Source organism: Hyalella azteca, unplaced genomic scaffold, assembly GCF_000764305.2.
Source record: "Hyalella azteca isolate HAZT.00-mixed unplaced genomic scaffold, Hazt_2.0.2 contig11259, whole genome shotgun sequence".
In the NCBI taxonomy this organism is placed as follows: domain Eukaryota; kingdom Metazoa; phylum Arthropoda; class Malacostraca; order Amphipoda; family Hyalellidae; genus Hyalella; species Hyalella azteca.
Window position 1 is genome coordinate 105,017 of NW_025941261.1, and position 18,055 is coordinate 123,071.

An 18,055-nucleotide genomic window follows, 5' to 3' on the forward strand; every position below is an offset into this window, starting at 1 on the left:
CTCGCAGGCGAGTTCGCTGAAGTGTCGAATCGGTACAAATTCGTTAGTTAAAGAAGGAGAATGGCATAACATAACATTGCATCATGGAGTGCAAAGTTCTTTAAACAATATCTGAACAATTTACATGTTTGCAACCATCCCGGCCATCCTGACAATATTCTTTCAGACATAACATAACTTTCAAATGAAATTATTCGAAAACTATTGAGTGTAGTAATCTGAGGACATTTACACGCAACAGAGAACATTTTAAAGTTGCCGCACGTGGCGGCAACCAACAGTGCAAGTCATTCTGCGCTCACTAGAACGTATCCTTTTTGGGAAGTAGGTTTGTGACAATATTAATCCGGTTACTCATTTCAGGCGGTAGTGGGTTACAGGGCAAGTCTTATGGAGAAAGATTAAAGATTATGAAATATCCAAGTCTCTGTTATCGACGTCTGAGTTGTGACCTCATTGAAGTATACAAGTATACTCGTGGTTTATACAAGGTCCCAGAAGGAATACTAGAATTTGAAACAAGTTCTTACACCGAGGGCCCCGGTATTGAGCAAGAAAAAAAAATTGCGGAACAATTCATTCATGCAACATTTCTTCTCTCTGCGAGTCACCGACATATGGAACAGTTTCCCTGATGACTTATTGTTGACGCTCCGAGTATCCACACGTTTAAGAATAAACTAGAGAATGCTATGCTAAAGTATATATTCAGTCATGAAATGACTGACACCCTGCGGAACTAGTATAAGTGATGATGTAAACAACGTCAGTTGAAAAAATCTCGTCAAAAGACCAACTTTGAGATATGTGAAGAAGTCACGAAAAATACAGATCGGCTGCAGGTCTGAACAGGCTTATTCCTCCAACGCCGAATATGCTATGCTGTGTTAACTCTTCTGAGGCCTTAACTGAGCTCTGATGGGGTTTATTGTAGCCCGTGGCTATTGATTTGCATATAAGAGAATGGAATTTGCGGTTCACGTGTAATTCAATATTCCTCATCTGTGCCAGTGGATTTACATGGAGTGATTGTCACGCCTGACGGTGTCGCGTCGCTCTCGTCAGTCGATGAGCAGCAGTCACTTGATCAATAGTGCCCGCAACGACTCTCCGAGCCTTGAGTGAATCACTGAAAGTTCTTAGTGCGCTCCTAGCGGTCGACGAAAACGTGTTGAGTTTTAATGGATTTGAAACGAATGTGAGTGTATGGTTTTAACGTATTATTAAACCAAAATATGTACGATTGAGTAAAATATGGCAAATCCTACTGAAATAACGGTTTCGCCTGTGAACGATGACGAAAATGAAGAACCCCAGCAGGACGATGTACAAACGGAATGTCCTGTAGATACAGAAGCTCCGCTAGAGGTGGTGACATTTGAAGATTCCGAAGTTCCCGAAGAAGTAGATCTCTTTAAAAATACTGGAGACGTAGAAGTGACTGGTGATCAAAATAACGTGGATTCAAATCAGAGGGAAGAAACTCCTAAAAAGTCAGAGACCCTCATTATTAGCAGTACTCCTACAGGAAGACAATCTTCTCAAGAAGTAAACAGTTTGCTCAATTTAAAATATACAACTGAACTAGATATACCTCCAGAAAAAACAACAACCGGCTACGATGAAATCCAAGACCCGGAAGATTTAAGCATCGTTCAGACTTCTATTGCTGATGAAGACCACCTTACATCAGATACAACCAATTTTAGAATTTATCCTCAACAAGCCATTTCAGAATCTAACCAAGCAGACGAAGAAAAAAGTTTATCTAAAATTTCTCATTCAATACATTCAGCAACCGGTCCTCGGTGGGGCAATTTTATGCCTTTAGGGATCTTCAGCAAGGATTTTATTCCCAAGAAGTGTCCGAACAGATCTTCATGTTTGACTACAGTCTACTCATACTTCGGGTAAGCCGTGCTGATAAAAAAATTTCTGTTTAATATTATGATTCCATGTGGCTAGGTACATCAACGATCATTTAGAATTTGAATCATCAACGATCATGTATTTGGGCATAAGTTAATTTAAGACCTAACTGATGAACAGTAGTCGTAGTCGAACTGAACAAACTTGACATGCCCACCTTTGGTTTATGGTAAATGTTTTAACAAACCCAAAATTACATTTTCGTTCACTTGAAACATTCCGTATGAACATGTAAATAAAATTAATCAACCAACATTCAATGAACTAATTGGAGGAGCTGCAGAAATGGAAAGAGCTGCAGAAAGATTTAAAGTGGAGCTGCAGAATTCCTAAACCAAAATTGATTGATGAGTTGACACATGTAAAGTTTTTGCCGTTTGTCGCCACCAGGGAGGTCGTGGAGCAAGTAAACCAGTGGCTCAGCCTCGACACGAAGATCAAAGTGGTAGGCTGCGAGGCGCTACCTTTAACTTCTGATGGCAACACAGCTCAAAAAGATGCGTGGCCTTATCACACCGCTCTAAGGTACAGCTACAAATAAGAATAGATCAGGAATAAACCTATTTCCACTGGTGTCCTCATTACACTGATAAGAGCAGATTTGATAGAAAAATGCCAGCAATTAATTTTGTCACACTAACGCGTTGCAAAGTATTCACTGCAAACATCCTTCGAAAATCGCTACTTAAAAGCTTTTTATATTTAACTCGAACGTCGAAAGTAAAGGATATGAAGAGCAATAAGTTACGTTGAATCATCAGAAACTTTTCAATTGCAAACGCACTGCCATTTGGGTGTTTGCCAAAAGTAGAGCTCATGTAAAAATGACTTTACATATTTGAATAAAAACATAAGCTGTGAAGCTTGACAGGAATTGTATCAAAGATATATTTTTATAACGGAATACGTCACTTTACAGGCAATTAAATGGGTGTGTTTGTTAAGTTTACATTTTCTTTGGCGGTAACCTGGTGATAAATTTGCGCAATTTTATCCGTGGTAATTAAGAATTCATGTATGTTCTCCTTTCTTCTCAGGGTACCCCCAAAATTAGTACCTACGCTGTATTTATTTTTTAAAATAGACTAGTATGATCGCAATCACGCAACTAATAGCTAAACAGTATTCAGCTATACTATCGATTATTTAATTTAAGATTATAATAACATAAGAGAGATTTCCATAAAAACCGTGGTGCTGTGAATATTTTATCTGCAAAAACAGTTATTCTAACCAATAATGTCCACATTTACCTAATCCCATCAGGACACGATAAGTTGAACCGTGGAAGCTGATTCAGCCAAAATTCCCCTAAAATTTCTACAATTTAAATTAAAAATATTTTATTTTAATCCACTTTAACGCACTATAAGAAATTTTTGATCAGTTAGTATGTAACCGGGTTCTTGGGTTCTTATTGTTAAAAAATTTTAGCGAATAACTATCAACACTGCCCCACCATGACATGATTTCCTTCGCCGCTGTGTGCAAACGGTAACGGAGGCGAAATTGAGACGGCTTATGTCGTCATTCTGGATGAATATATGAAGCTCAGGCTATGAATGTAGGAAGAAATCCATACGTCGCAATGACTGTTTGATATATGCATGATAAATTTTACATCAGGCGAAGAGAGTGCACTGCACGGAGTTGCATGCGAACAAAGAGATCTTTCTAAGCTCTTCACCACACGAACGAAATGATGTGTTTATCGGCCAATAATCTGCAGAAAACTGGCATGAAGATCAACTGCATTAAACAGATTGAAGGTCAATATTAAACCTAATTTTTTGGTAGAATTACAATACCAACGAATTTAACGGCATATGCGGATAACGCATCAAGGAAGTCGATGAAAGAAAGAACTGTTGTTGAGTATCATTGATTAGAAGCGTGCGTGCAAACAAGTCATGCTAGAAATTGTGTCACGCTCGAAAAATATTTGATCGACTACGATGCATGTTGAACGCGTATCAGCGATAGCGAATTCGATAGGTTGCATGTTGTAAGTCATACGGTGGCGTCGTATTATAATGTCTCATGCTGACCCTGGCACCATTCCTCGAGCCCTGGAATCGAGGACGTTCTTAGAACGAGTCCATCGGGCACAGCCAATACCGCGTGAGTGGCATCAGTGGATCGCCACCTACTGGTTTTTTCATGGCCTGGCCTGCACAAAGGCCGAGCAACGTATTGATTCTTGACGCGCAAGCTGCACCTCACACTCTATTCAGAACTTTTGCGTAGCCCAGCCCCAACATTGGCCGTGATAAATGAACTTGGAGCAGTGAATCATTGATGCAATGAGTTTCAGACGCCATTATCGTGCACACAATGCATGTGCGTGCACATGCGCTAGAGTGACGATGACAAAGGAAGATGGAATAATGATTATTGATGAACACTCGAGCGTGCTGCTTCTGAGAAAATGTGGACACTGGTCGCCAAAAGGTACAACGCCGTCCATCCTTTGTGTGACAGCAATGAAAGCAAGGGCTAACATAAAATATGAAAGTAATTACTTGAGCTTATATTCTGTTTTTGAAAGGAATCGTTTGCATGAGCAGTACTTTAATTCGTGGAGTCACTATAAGTTGGTTCTTCGAACTGGACCGATTCCAGGAAGCATATCATCAATACGGGCTCTTGCAGGAGTAACGACACTCCAGGATGATCCTACCTTCGTGTAATTCCCGGACATGGACTCCTTGCAGTCATTTTAATTGAGGTTGAAATCGGAATCTTGCTTACGATAGTGGATTTAAATTTTCATTTGTATAAATTCGGCGTTGATATTGAAGTCATGGGCATATCATTAAAATGCATACCTTACCAATACAATGCATACCTTCTCATTTTATGGCGATCAGTACGAATAGAAAATATAATTTTATTATACTATGTACTTTAGTCGTCCTTCAGTCAGAATATATTTGCATATATGATACGTGGTCTCTCTAAGCCACGTAATTGTGGTTTCAATGCGAGTCTTCGCTACAGAAGCAAGTTCGAGTAAGTAAGTGCGTTTGAATGGCACATTTACTACAGCCTCCCCCTATCTTTTAATTACAAAGGCCGTCGCGTGTAACACCATTTGTGGCGCAATCCTTGCATAACATACAAAGAATTCAATGAAGTTCACACCCCCGGGCGTCTTGATGGATTGTTGTCATGGGTTTCCCACACAGAGGCGTCCGGGTGTGGCTGCAGCGGACCCCGCACGAGTGCCCCCGCGTGGTGATAGGCTACAGAGATTTCACTCCTCGCCAGAAAGGAAAAAGCGTCTTTTCCGGCGCTGCGCAGAGCCTTGAAGAGCTCATGGATGTAATCAGCGGCTACCTCACCAACAGGCTGCCCACCGTGTCGTTGCTGTCCATACAGACCCTCGTACGCTGGCTCTTGCTCTCCGTATTACTGCATTTGAAATAACGAAAATTGTATTGATAAATAATAAATTCTGAGTTTAAAAGTTCAATCCTTGATGTACCAAGGAAATATTGATATATGAATTAGATTATCGATGCATATTATTATTTATTTGGGCAAATGCCGGGTCCAGGATGCACCGCTGTCGGGCCTGTACGACGCTGACATTGACACGGAGAGCGGCAGTGTGACGTACACGCAGCACGGCTTCACCAGGTGATGTTCTGTGCCACAAACACTGAATTTTCAATCAATAGCAGACATAATTGCCCTTAATTGTGGTGTGAAGGATTAGTTCAAAGTGTGTCCCCTGAAACTCTCTAGGCTCTTTTGTTTTTCTGTGGCACTTTTCTATTTAGCGCATTTTCTCATTTATGGAAAAAATGCACTATTGCCCTCGCCATGTCCGTGTGTCTGTCTGTTCGTCTGTCCGTCCGTCTGTCCGTGACCTCAAGTTTTCGTCGACGAGAAAATGCGCTCTCTGTCATTCACTGCAGTGAGTACTGAGTTATATTTTTTTATAGAATCGCGTGTATATAGATGAATTTGAAATGGACGATTACGCCAAGTCTCTTCTATGATCGTTCTGAATTTGAACTCCTTGCTTATTACACATTAAATTCAGAGCAGCTGACAAAACAGAGCACGAGTTAGAGATAAATTCAATCATTAATGATGCCCTCGAGTTCTGTGAAGTTGTTGTTATTTTATAGAATCAGTGATATTCGAAAGGTTATGAGGCAGACGGTCACGTACGCTGCTCGTCTCACTATGAGAGACCTATGGAAATTCTTAGCTAAACTTTGAGCTACAAATGTCAGATGACGGTTTAGAGCAATGTGATGAGTCAGGTTAAATCACACTCGTTGTACTGTGAATGTATTGAAAGCTAACATGACCATGCAGATATTCTCGACCAGATATTAATTGTAACGATTTGCATCCAGTTCGCCCATACCTTCACCTTCAAGTTTGGTGTCTCTGTTTACTAGGTGGGAACATAGAGACTCTCTTATTTACCAAATTTATGGTAATTTCAGGGCTAATAAGTCGGATTTACTCAGTGAACACCGATGTTTATGCCGCCGAATCAATGGAAGATCAGTTAAAAGCTAAATAGAATACAACTAAAATTTAAATTTCAGTAGAAGTGTTCATTTAATATTAGTGAATTGAGATCAAGTTTGTTGTCATGTAGGCTGACTAGGTAGGCAAGCAATAAAAGATTGCAGAGACTGTTAAAATAAATTTTATTGAGCTCTGAATGCCATCCCCGTGTCAAAAAATATAACTCAGTACTCATTGCAGTGAGTGACAGAGAGCGCATTTTCTCGTCGACGAAAACGTGGTCACGGACAGACCGACGGACGGACATGACGAGCATAATAGCACCTTTTTTTCCATAGATGAGAAAATGCGCTAAAAAACGAAATGAAATATTTTTGAGTTTCGCTCCAGTGCAAGCCTGTCGAAAAAAGTTTTCTATCTCACCGTGATGCAATTCTAAAAATGAAGCGTTTTCTGTTGGCAGGTTTTGCAGGTTTTTGCGAGTTTTCTTTCTCACGGAATACCAAACGTCGCGGACGCAAAAGAAGGCACCAACCGCAGTCATCGTTGGCATCAGAGACTTCTCGGCCAGGTGAGGCACTCAAGCTTGGCTTGCAGAGGAGAATTCAGTCTCTTAAAATGTGTTTATTAATTTGAAATGTATGATTTTTATACTTTTAATTGGATTCCATTCACATGATCGATTCTAAATATTCTCCGATAATTTACGCATTCAATAAAATTATGTATTGATATAAATTTCGATCGATTACTTAATTTCGATCGATTACTTAAACACAAATGATAGTTATTCCAATCAGAACTTACATGCAAACAAGATATATTGCAATGTCATCCATGATATGAAACGTACCATGTATGACTAACTCAGGTCCAACGAAGACACGGTAGCTGAAGTGATCACACGCGCCCTCGCGTGGTGCAGCTGTGACGCCTCCATGAGACTCTGCAACCTCGAGGTGATATATATACAAGCGCAGGCTGTTCATCCTCTACATCACACATGATGTGATAATATGGGCGCACTTATACCGTACTAATACATCCCCTTCCGTTTCGATAGATCCTATGCAATCCATGTATAAAGTATTGAATGATTATGGACGTAAAAATGTTGATGGTTTCACCTGCAGCATTAAAAACACGATTCTTACTATTCATTTATAGAAAAATGTCTATAAAAAATCTGCGATCTCCAAATGCAGGTCCTTGATCAGCGGGCGGGCCAGTCGAGTTCGAGCTCGACGTGGCTGCTGGAGAGCCCAGGTTTGGTGCCCAGCAAGTTCTACAGGTTCGTGCGCGTGGTGTACCTCGTGGACGACCTCGAGGAAGAGGGAGGACGCGACGATGTGTCGCTGGAGCAGCAGTGGGAAGAACTCGATGTCATCTCGCAGGAGCCCTGGAAAGATCTGTCTTTGTCTAAAGGTGAGCAGGCTGATCAGTTCAGCGCGGCGGGAACCTTTCGTTTCTAAGACCTGGCGGTTATATGCTAGATCATTAAAAGAAACTAAGTCACTTAGCGTTAAGTTGCATTGACGTGCATTGCACAATCATGGAGAAAATAAGTGTAGCGCAATACAGAGTTTCCGATTTACTGTAAGAAGATTGTCGATCATATTTTAATTACAACCTAACAAAAATTATCACTTTAAATTTTCTCTTTTTCAATATATTAATGGAAAATTATCATGGGCTATCTATTGATCATGGGCACATCTTGTAATCATATCTCTTTGCAAAATAATTTTTTGTGCATTGTGTTCGCCCGTTCGCTTTAAAATCACCGGTCACTTTATAAAAAGCGTTGGAATAATCTCATCACTTCTAAACTCATTCAAGAAGCCTTGAGCTCATTAATTCATTACGAGTTGGACAATTTATCATAATTTTACTGACTGCCTTAACGCTCTGCCTTCAGTAGACGGCGGTGGTGGAGCCTGCAACGTCAGGAACAAAGGCCTCACCTGCACGTCATTTCTACCCCGTCTTGTTGAACCACGTGAGATTGTTACGCATAAACTATTATATATTGATCATTGATAATTTATCAGGTTCCCATCAATATCAATTATGTTCAGAAACATCCATTCAGAACTATGAACGGGTATTCAGTATTCTATTATGTTCAAAAAGGTCGCATTATATTGAAGATCTACACCACGAAATCTTCAATCCCAATCGATTTTGCTGATAGAATATAGTATTGAATCCTACGGTTCCCTCGCATTTCATATCCAACGCTCTAGGAGTCATAATGTGGTTAACTTGTGGCTGAAACGCAGGCCGATCATATATCATTGGTATACAATTGCTCTAAAAAAATCAGTGAAATTAAAAAAAAGTAAACTAATAAAGCCGTGAACAAAGTTAGTGAACAGATATATCCGTTACTATATAATACATGGATTAAGTGTTAGGATGATTCAACGTCTCCCAGCAACGAAATCTGCAAACTTTGGATTGTCATTTTAAAATGAATGTCATACTTGTAGTCCCGATACCCAATGTACTATCAATGACCTTTTCATAGTGGTTTATTATACGGTTATACTTCAAGAATAATCACGTTAATTGCAGGTAGGAGTAATAATGAAATGTGAGAGGAATGTTTTTTTATATGCATGAGGAGTGTTTATTTATATTACAAGCATTTGGGCAATTGCGGCAGCAGCTTCCATGGTCGTAGGGAGCAGCTGTCAAGTGAACCGTGAAAATGACGCCAAATGGTCCCTAAAAATAAATTCGATAAGTAGCGAAATTGCGCTGTTGACTAAAATAGAAGAGAGGAATGGTAATTAATATAGGCACAATAAAAGTAAAGTCAAACTTTTATTACCAAAGTTATGGGAAATTTTCTGCAAATTCGACGTATTTTGCTCAGATTGTAGTGTTTGGGGCGGAGTGTGGGAGACCACGGAGGAGCTGACCAATAGGGTGAGCGCGTGGCTCACAGAGAGCAGGAGACAAGTGGTTGCCATCAACACGCACCATGTTCGCGCCCTGGGTGAGAAATATTCTTTTTAATAAATTAAAAAAATTAAGAACATACCTTTCTAGCGTTTGCAAAAATTGGTTGATATAGACTTATAGATCATATCACGTGGACCAGATTAGGTACCTTTTGTTTGAAAACGAATTTAATTATATATGCTTTGGAAACTAGTAATCAATATTTGTTAACAACTTAATCATAGAAAAAGAGTGAAGAAGCAGATTGAAACTCATGAAATTTTCCTCTCTATGAAAATATTAATGAGCTACATATATTCATAATTTTCTAATGGTGAAAGAAAAATCACGCCCTCTACAAAATGAATACTGCTTCCATTTGACATTCTATGTACCATATACAAAATTAAAGCTACTATTCAGTTAATCCACATCTTGCTTCCTCATCGTACATATATAATGATCAAATTACAGCTTCACTTGTACCACATGCAAGTTAGCAGAACAAAGGCAAGCTCAAGCGCGGTAGGCACCTTCCGATACACACTCGCTGATCGATCACGATCATCTTGTAGATGACGTTGCCAATAGCAACATTTGGTGCAAACAGTGAAGCTTACACACACTTCTCATGTGTCGCACCGACACTTGACAGCAGCTTAGAGTTGTTCAGTATTTTACCGATATCATGAAAGCAATGCTATATTGAGGAATAAATACTTTAAACAAGTTCAAGTTTACATCACCATGCAAGCGGATGCTTCGTACGTGATATTTGTGCCAAAATAGGTTGAATCTAGAATACGTCCATCAGTTGCATGTTACAAAATTTTTTAATATAATATAATGAGTGTGAATTAAAGTGCTGTCAATGCCACAAAATCATTCCTCCGCGTTAACAAATTTTCATCTATACCTAATGTAAAATCCGTTTAATTTTATTGTGTTAACAAAGACAACATTCCTTTCCCGAACGGGGACAAGTTCATTGCAACGATCAATAGTGTCAGAGGTGCACATCACGAACATAGCAACCTAGATGACTTTGTATTTTTTTATCGTTGAGCGCGTGATCGCGTACTGCGTGAATAGAAATAAATTTTCTTTTATGTTTCAGGAAATTCGGTAAACTTGGACTACGCGTCGTGGGTGCGTCACTCTCCCTTCGCGGTTTGGCTATCAGTCATTTACGTCATCACGTCAAGCTGAAAGAATACGTTGAATGAACTTCATTAACTGGTCTTCAGTTGACAGGAAATATAAAGCACCACAAGCCTTCCAGCTCACGAATCGTACCTGCTTGAAGAAGAGGATCTCTCACAGAAATGAGTGGGTTATTGTCACAACAGCGATGCTCTTTTTACCTTGTATGGATCATCTCCACCCAGTTAGGCACGACAAAAGAACGTATCAGTGCTGTTATAGGTCCGCTCTCTGCTCGTGTTGTGGATAAAAAAGTTTGTCACATTTTGACCCATGCATCTTTATGAGTGATGGCTCTATCTTACGAATCCTTATAAACATGACAATTAAGAGTGGGTTATATCCACATCTAATATGAATATGGCGCTACAGCACGTCTAGTTTAACCTACCTATGTGTGTTATTATCAGCTAAAATAATTTATATATTTTAATGTACAAGACTGATTGTTGAAAATAAGGTTATATGAGTCCAACGCACCTCGCTATCACAAGACTACCGTTTACTGATGTCTAATTGCTATTGCTGTACATATGTTGATGGAACTTGAAACGTAGAATGTTTTGAGCCCAAGTATATAAGGTGGTTTCCTGGTTAGTCTAATTATTTCTAATGCAATAAGAAGAGTTGCATCAATCTTATAATTGCCGTACACTCCTACGATTTATCGATAATTAATCTTATGCATTTTTTCGTTGAATTGTCGAAATTAATTTATTGCATTTTATAGTTAATTTGTCGCAGCGATGAAGTGAATCAAATCTTATTTCAAGTTTATAAGTAAATAGGGAACGCTCCTCCAGTCATGTCACAGTTTTTCAGAAAAATTTATATGGAACAAAAGTAACGAAATTGTGCACCTTGTTACGCAAGGATTGAACTTGTTCTGCGTCGAGCACGAATTTGAGGAAATGGAATGTTGAAGTGAAAAGGAAAATACTATTTATATATAGAAACATATTTATCTGAAAAGGTAACTATATATATTATATTCTCACCGTATAAAGTGCCTACATTTTCAATGTTTCCCACAATTAGATGTTAGTGAAATTTTAATATTTTAAGAAATGTTTTTATAGCGTATTTGCATGTTGGCGCAATGTCAAATGCTGATTTTTAAATAATGAATGGCGGTCGGAGATTCTGTTGAGACTGAAGAAGTAGTAAAAGATAATGATTTATTTCAACGAATTTATAACATGTTTTTTAGAAATCCCATTTCATAAAAAATGTTACCTTAAATTAACCTCGGTATATGAAGACGAAAAATGAGGAATACATTTTCATGGTAGAGCTTGAGCGGCCACTTTTTAATCGTTGAAATAAAAGTTAGTCTAACTCAGATTTTTTTATTGAAGTAAATATATTTTCATCATAGTGTTAGTGAAATAAGCCACTATTTTGATTACATTTTACTCCGAATATCTGCTTCGAGTAGTCTAGAATCAGCCAAATTCATATGATTGTATGTAATTGAAAAAAAGATGAAATTCGCTTTTCCATAAGCCGAGAGGTTAGGGTTTGAATACCCCAGGTTGAACTAACGACTGGAGGGATAATATATACATTTTCGTTCCTAAATGTTCTCATATGTTCTTTTTAATGATCACCTATCACTGTGCTATTCATACTCGTGCAAATAAATTCTGATTTGAGGTATTCTCAACTAGATTCATGCAGTGCCACATTTACGGATTATATGTCGCATGGCTAGGGTTTTCTGATTAAATAAATCAGTAACCTGCACTAAGAGAGAGGAGGTTTCTAAGTCAAATTTATCTATCGTAGAAACCATGCAGCAGTTGCGAGTGGTCAGACTTTAAATGCCTAGCACCATATCGAACCCGGTGTAAATCTAGTAGCTATTTCAATCGAACCCGGTGGAAGTCTAGTAGCTATTTCAAACTATTGTCAGTCCTGAAAAGATCCGGTCAAATGACACGATTTTAGATCTTCTGTGAACAAGTCACGAAAAGTAAGAATTGGCGACAGGCCACATCAGGCCTACTCTTCAGCGCCGACATCGCTATGTTATGTTATGTTGTTGTTGTGATAGACTGGGGAGGGCCAAATTGAGTGCAGGTGTGGACGGCACCGATCTGACCACAAGAAGCTTCCACGTCAGTTAATATTCAATCAATGGAGCTGGTAAATTTTAGAATAGAGACCGAATTAGTGCTAACTTTTTTTTTATAATATTGCAACAGTGGAAATATAGTAATTCGTCTAACAATTAAGTGCACCACAGTTCGTGCGGCTGCTAGTAGACAGTTAAAAGCACGTCGCAATTTCTATATATTGGTTAGGTTTCCTACATGCTGCAATTCCACCAATCATCGGCTTCACGCGTCTGTGCGGCGCATGGCCGCTGCACTGCGCGAGCTTAAATATAATCACGAACAGTATGATGATCAAGATGAAAAAAATGATTGAATATGTTATTTACAAGGGATTTTGTTTGATAATTAGTTGTAGGACTGTGTTTCAGTGTAGTGGTCAAAAGTACCTGATTCCTTCCTTATGTTTTTTGTTCGGCACAGATCAGAGCATATATATGGCGAGAAACGTTATAGGATCTCAACGCCTTAAACATAGATCTATTTGTATGCAAATTCAGTTTATAATATTCCTAAATGATATATATTCGAAAATATACATGACACAAAGTATTTGGAAATTTAGAAACCTTAATAAAATTAGCAGGTGACGTGAGCTCTGTGGCTTCGGTTTGAGAAGAAGATCAAACGACTATTAATCTACATTAATTTTATAATCCGGGATTTGAAACTTGTTTGAAATATTAACACATTACTGCCGATTATCCATGAATTAATAACACAGAGGTCGCAAAACTGACTAACCCCTCAACCCTCCTATAAGATACGTGCATATAACTCGACCCAATATGCATATACACTTAGAAAAATATAGAACATAGAAAAACATATAGTAAAACGAAAAAACAGTAAATAGTTATTGATAGACACTACAAATTTTGCCACAAAATAAAACACTTTATTTTGATGAATATGAGAGTAATGTAGATATGACTGAAGTAAGTTCGATTCATAGTTTATGTTTGGTTGATACGAAACCTTCATGTTACATAATATTATGAAAAAAATACCAACGTTCCTATTCCTAATACAACTAAGTCTTTAAAAAATCTGAACATATCTGCATCGTCCTTCATTCTTAATAATACATGTTATAGCAAATAATTTTCAAATCGTCACAAGCAGCTGAATTTATTTCAGTTGACGCCTATGTATGCATCCTCCATACGAGGGCGAATGAGGCATTCAATAGCACTGTTGCACCAGGCCGTTAATTTGTGATATTTTAATTATTAATTTCACACAATGAGAGTGATGAAGAGTTGTACAAAATTCAATAGATTCATTTTAAAAAGTTGAGGTGCGTTACATCACATGAGGTGCGTTACACCAATGAGGTTCGTTACATCAATGAGGTGGGTTACATCACATGAGGTGCGTTACATCAATGAGGTGCGTTACATCAATGAGGTGCGTTACATCAAATGAGGTGAGTTACATCAATGAGGTGCGTTACATCAATGAGGTGCATAACATCACATGAGATGCGTTACATCAATGAGGTGCGTTACGTCACATGAGGTGCGTTACATCAATGAGGTGCTTTACATCAATGAGGTGCGTTACATCAATGAGGTGCGTTACATCAATGAGGTGCGTAGAAAATTGTAGAAAATTTTAATTTTGAGATGTTCTGAACGAATGTGTCTGCAAAGAAAAAAATAACAATTTTCATGAAAACATCATTCACCGTTTCAATTCTTCCTGATACCATCGATAAACTAATTTTTTAGGTTCACGGAATATTTCGCTACAATGCGTCTTTGGAAACACTCACCCACCCTCCAGAACTGGCGTTTAATCGTATACAAAAATTGCAAATGCACAACAGTTTTAACCAAATCTAGCAGAGCTCCGAGTCTCAGACTCTCAGTCTGCTGCTTTGTTTTCTATTTCTGACAGAGATCAGGCTGGTAGGCGCATTTGTCGCCACAAGTTTTATCCAAAGTGGCAATTAGGTTGTTTGTTCACTATGTTTAGACACCGTAGCCGTTAGCCGGTGGGCCCAAACTGTGGTAGCCTACGTGTCGTTCATCACCACTTTTTTTCACCAGCGAGTGACCAGTGTGCAGAAGTGCAGTCAGGTAATGAACGTCCTTTGCAGGATTTACTTCGGTACGCGAACTCTTTCGGAGCCATATACATGAAAGTCAGAACGTGTCGATCATCGATGTATGTACTATGACGTGTCATAAGTTCATAAGTCATAACTGTCATTCATTGCATTTGCATGTATGATGTATCATGCTATGTGGAATGGTATGGAGCCATTCGACTTCGAGGCTTCCAGCGAACAATTGAATTAGGTACCATGGCATTAGCCGGACTGAGGCCCGGACATTCATCTGCGTAAACTACATATTTACAATGCACAATTGCCATATAGCAAATAAATAACAAATTTCAAACAAAGCACTGCCACTATGGACTACCTGAATTTACTATGAAATGCTGAGAAATAATAGGGGCATAAATTAAGCTTAATTCTAGTTCCATAATCTATATTCTATAATAGTATAGGACCTATAGGTAGTTAGCTATTTAACAGTTAACACTTTAAGGAGGTCAGATTGTGAATGAAGCAATTAATTAATTTTTTTATCAGTTCTTACATTCATAGATCCATTCATTTCATTGACACTAATTATGAATGACATGCCCAATTTCTGCATAGCTAGTGGCAGTGGCCACTGGCCACAGTGGCCAGTGCCCAGTGGGTCCAACCCAAGTGGGAGAGCCAGCTATGAGCCACTGGCCTGCTGCCAGAGTGGCAACTGCCAACTGGCAAAACCCTAAAGTAGAGACTTCCTCAAGTTCAAGACTTTTTTAGACTTCCTCAACTTCTCAAGTTCAATATGGAGTCTTGTCTCTTATCATGAGTCTTATCATCTTAGGTAGGTATGAACTGAAGACAAATAATGAAGGATGTTATGAGTAGAGCAGGCAGCAGCAGAGTATCACGGACACCAATTCCAGCTGTCCAGCATTATCATACATGAGATATTGGTTTAAATTTTGAGTATATGAGAGAATTGCAAATAGGTAATCTAATTCTCAGAAGTACCTAAGAAATATCTGGTTTGCGATTATGAATTTCAGTATAATTTTTCAGCATTCATGTAAGATTGTAAGTTGTGTATTTTGTAAAATATTTCTTGAATAGTTCTTATTTATTTTTATTTATTTATGTTTTGGTTAAATTAATGCTCATTTTCCACCTTAGCCTGTAGCCAACAATACCAATCCAAAATTTCCCTATCAGAGTAATCAGACAGACTTTCCCAAAATCAATGGTCATGGGTGAAAATAATCTTTTCACAGGCAATTTTCAAAAGTTGTAGACTACCATGTTGATGTGCCATTTTTGTTATTTTTTTACCAAAGAAATTGGGAAAGCTGTTACCAGACTACAACAATGGCTGGATGAAAATATGAAATAGTCTACAATTTAGTGTATTTTTTTCTCTTTCATGTTCATAGGTTATGATGGATTGATGGGTATTATAATGAGGTGGGTACTAACTGTAGCTTCTGCTTGATTTATAGCTTGATTTTCCAATTTGGCACCAATACTGGCAATAGCATCCATAGTATGTTACCTCACTTACCTGTATAGTATATATTGGTTGTTATGATGTAGTATGTACTATGTACAAATGTGCATTGTACACTATGTAGGCAGTTATAGATAATAGATAGTAATCAATAAACTAATCAATGATCAAAGACATGATTTTTATCCTGTATTAGCTTGACTGGGCTTTTTTCTATAAATAAGCAAGAATTTTATAAAAAAAGGTGACCAACATTTGGCAACAAGAAGTAATAAATGAACCAATGCACGCAACCTATAATGTTTGACAAAAACTTCAGTTCTGAACTTCTGAAGACCTAAAGGCTGTATCTACCATACAGCTTACCATAATCATAACCATACGTTGCCTCAGCCTAACTTAGCAGGTACTTCAGAATTGAACAACAAAACATGGGATATACCTAGATAAAAACAAATGCAAGTGAGGTCTGAGGATTGAGGAAAATGCCTACTCTAGAGTCTCTCTCTCTCTCTGAGCTTTGACAGGCCATACTAGAAAGTTGGGCCAAAGGCACTCCTGAACAAGTTTCAACAAGACCAAAATATCTATGTAAGGCTGATTGCCAGCCATGTATGCACAAAATTTGCTCTTTTCCAAAGGCCTTGCTTTATTTTCTTTAAAAATAATAAGAAAAATAGCACATTTTTTCCCATATATTATAAAATCCCCTATGCCAATGCAAGTATTGTTTCACTAGTCATTCTTGGAAAGTTCAGCCTGATATTTCAGATTGACCTGATAGGGTGATAGGATCATGATGTTTACAATTTTAGGTTCATCTAATTTTTATAATGAAAAATTGATAATAGAAAAAACGACCAAGCTGTGGTCTCACTCTCACAAGCCTCAAGACTTGAGGGGGCTTATGGCCTGTGAGTTCCCTTCAAATTTTTTTGAGTCATGATTTCATTTTTCAAGTTCTTGAAAACAATTTTCAAGTTGCAAACTTATTTGCCAAGCCATGGGTTATATGTTGATTGACGAATCATTTGTTTGAAGTTTACCATAAGAACACAATTTTTTGAGGCAATTTCAATTGCTATTTCATGATGGTCATTACATTTTTGTTAAGTCAAATCAGAGTTTCACTGCTATGAGTTAGCAGTTTGAATTTATAAAGACAAAGAAAATTTTAGTTCAATTGTTTTTATGAAATCAAAGTAGGTATTTAAGTTTTGTAACTTACAAGTTACAAAGTTACAAATTCCTTGGTTACCTTAATTTTCTGCCACAATATTTCAGTAAAAAGCAGCTTCATATTTTCTAGTTTTGGGCCCAGCTGTGTCGCCATTGAGTATATTAACCTTCATTCCTAGAAATCCTTTCTGCACGGTGTGTGACTTTTGCTTAATTTCTATTTTCGGTCCATCAACATCTTGTCCTCAACAACCATGATGGGAAAGAAATGTTGATATTGAAAATGTTGATGAAGATTTTATTTATGGCTATTAAACTAGGAATTTTGTTTAGTAGGACCAGCACCAGTTCACATATTTCCCTTACAATTTAACTCTCTAGGGTAGCTGCCAATCCTGAAGTCTTGCAATTTTTTGATAAACTATTGTGAGGGAATTTTTGAGAGGGGAGAACATGAAATCCTGAAAGCCAAAGACATCAGTAAAGTGGTCCAGGTGCATTGACAATTCGGTCCACTTTCAGTTTGGCCTGCCTGGATCAATGCATGAATTTGATTCAAATGGGTATATTGAAGTAATTTTTGATATAAAATGAATTATTTTTTTAACATTTTTCATGTAATGACCATTA

General features: G+C 38.0%; 1 protein-coding gene across 1 annotated transcript; it reads left to right on the forward strand.

The window, feature by feature from the left end:
• The first annotated feature begins 1,078 nt into the window (after nucleotides 1-1,078).
• On the forward strand, nucleotides 1,079-12,432 carry LOC108680172. The gene is made up of 10 exons (XM_018168944.2): nucleotides 1,079-1,910; nucleotides 2,320-2,454; nucleotides 5,118-5,316; nucleotides 5,489-5,571; nucleotides 6,887-6,994; nucleotides 7,295-7,382; nucleotides 7,629-7,848; nucleotides 8,342-8,422; nucleotides 9,305-9,427; nucleotides 10,490-12,432. The coding sequence occupies exons 1-10, from the start codon at nucleotides 1,255-1,257 to the stop codon at nucleotides 10,579-10,581; spliced, it is 1,785 nt and encodes a 594-aa protein (XP_018024433.1). The 5' UTR covers nucleotides 1,079-1,254; the 3' UTR covers nucleotides 10,582-12,432.
• The last annotated feature ends 5,623 nt before the right edge of the window (nucleotides 12,433-18,055 follow it).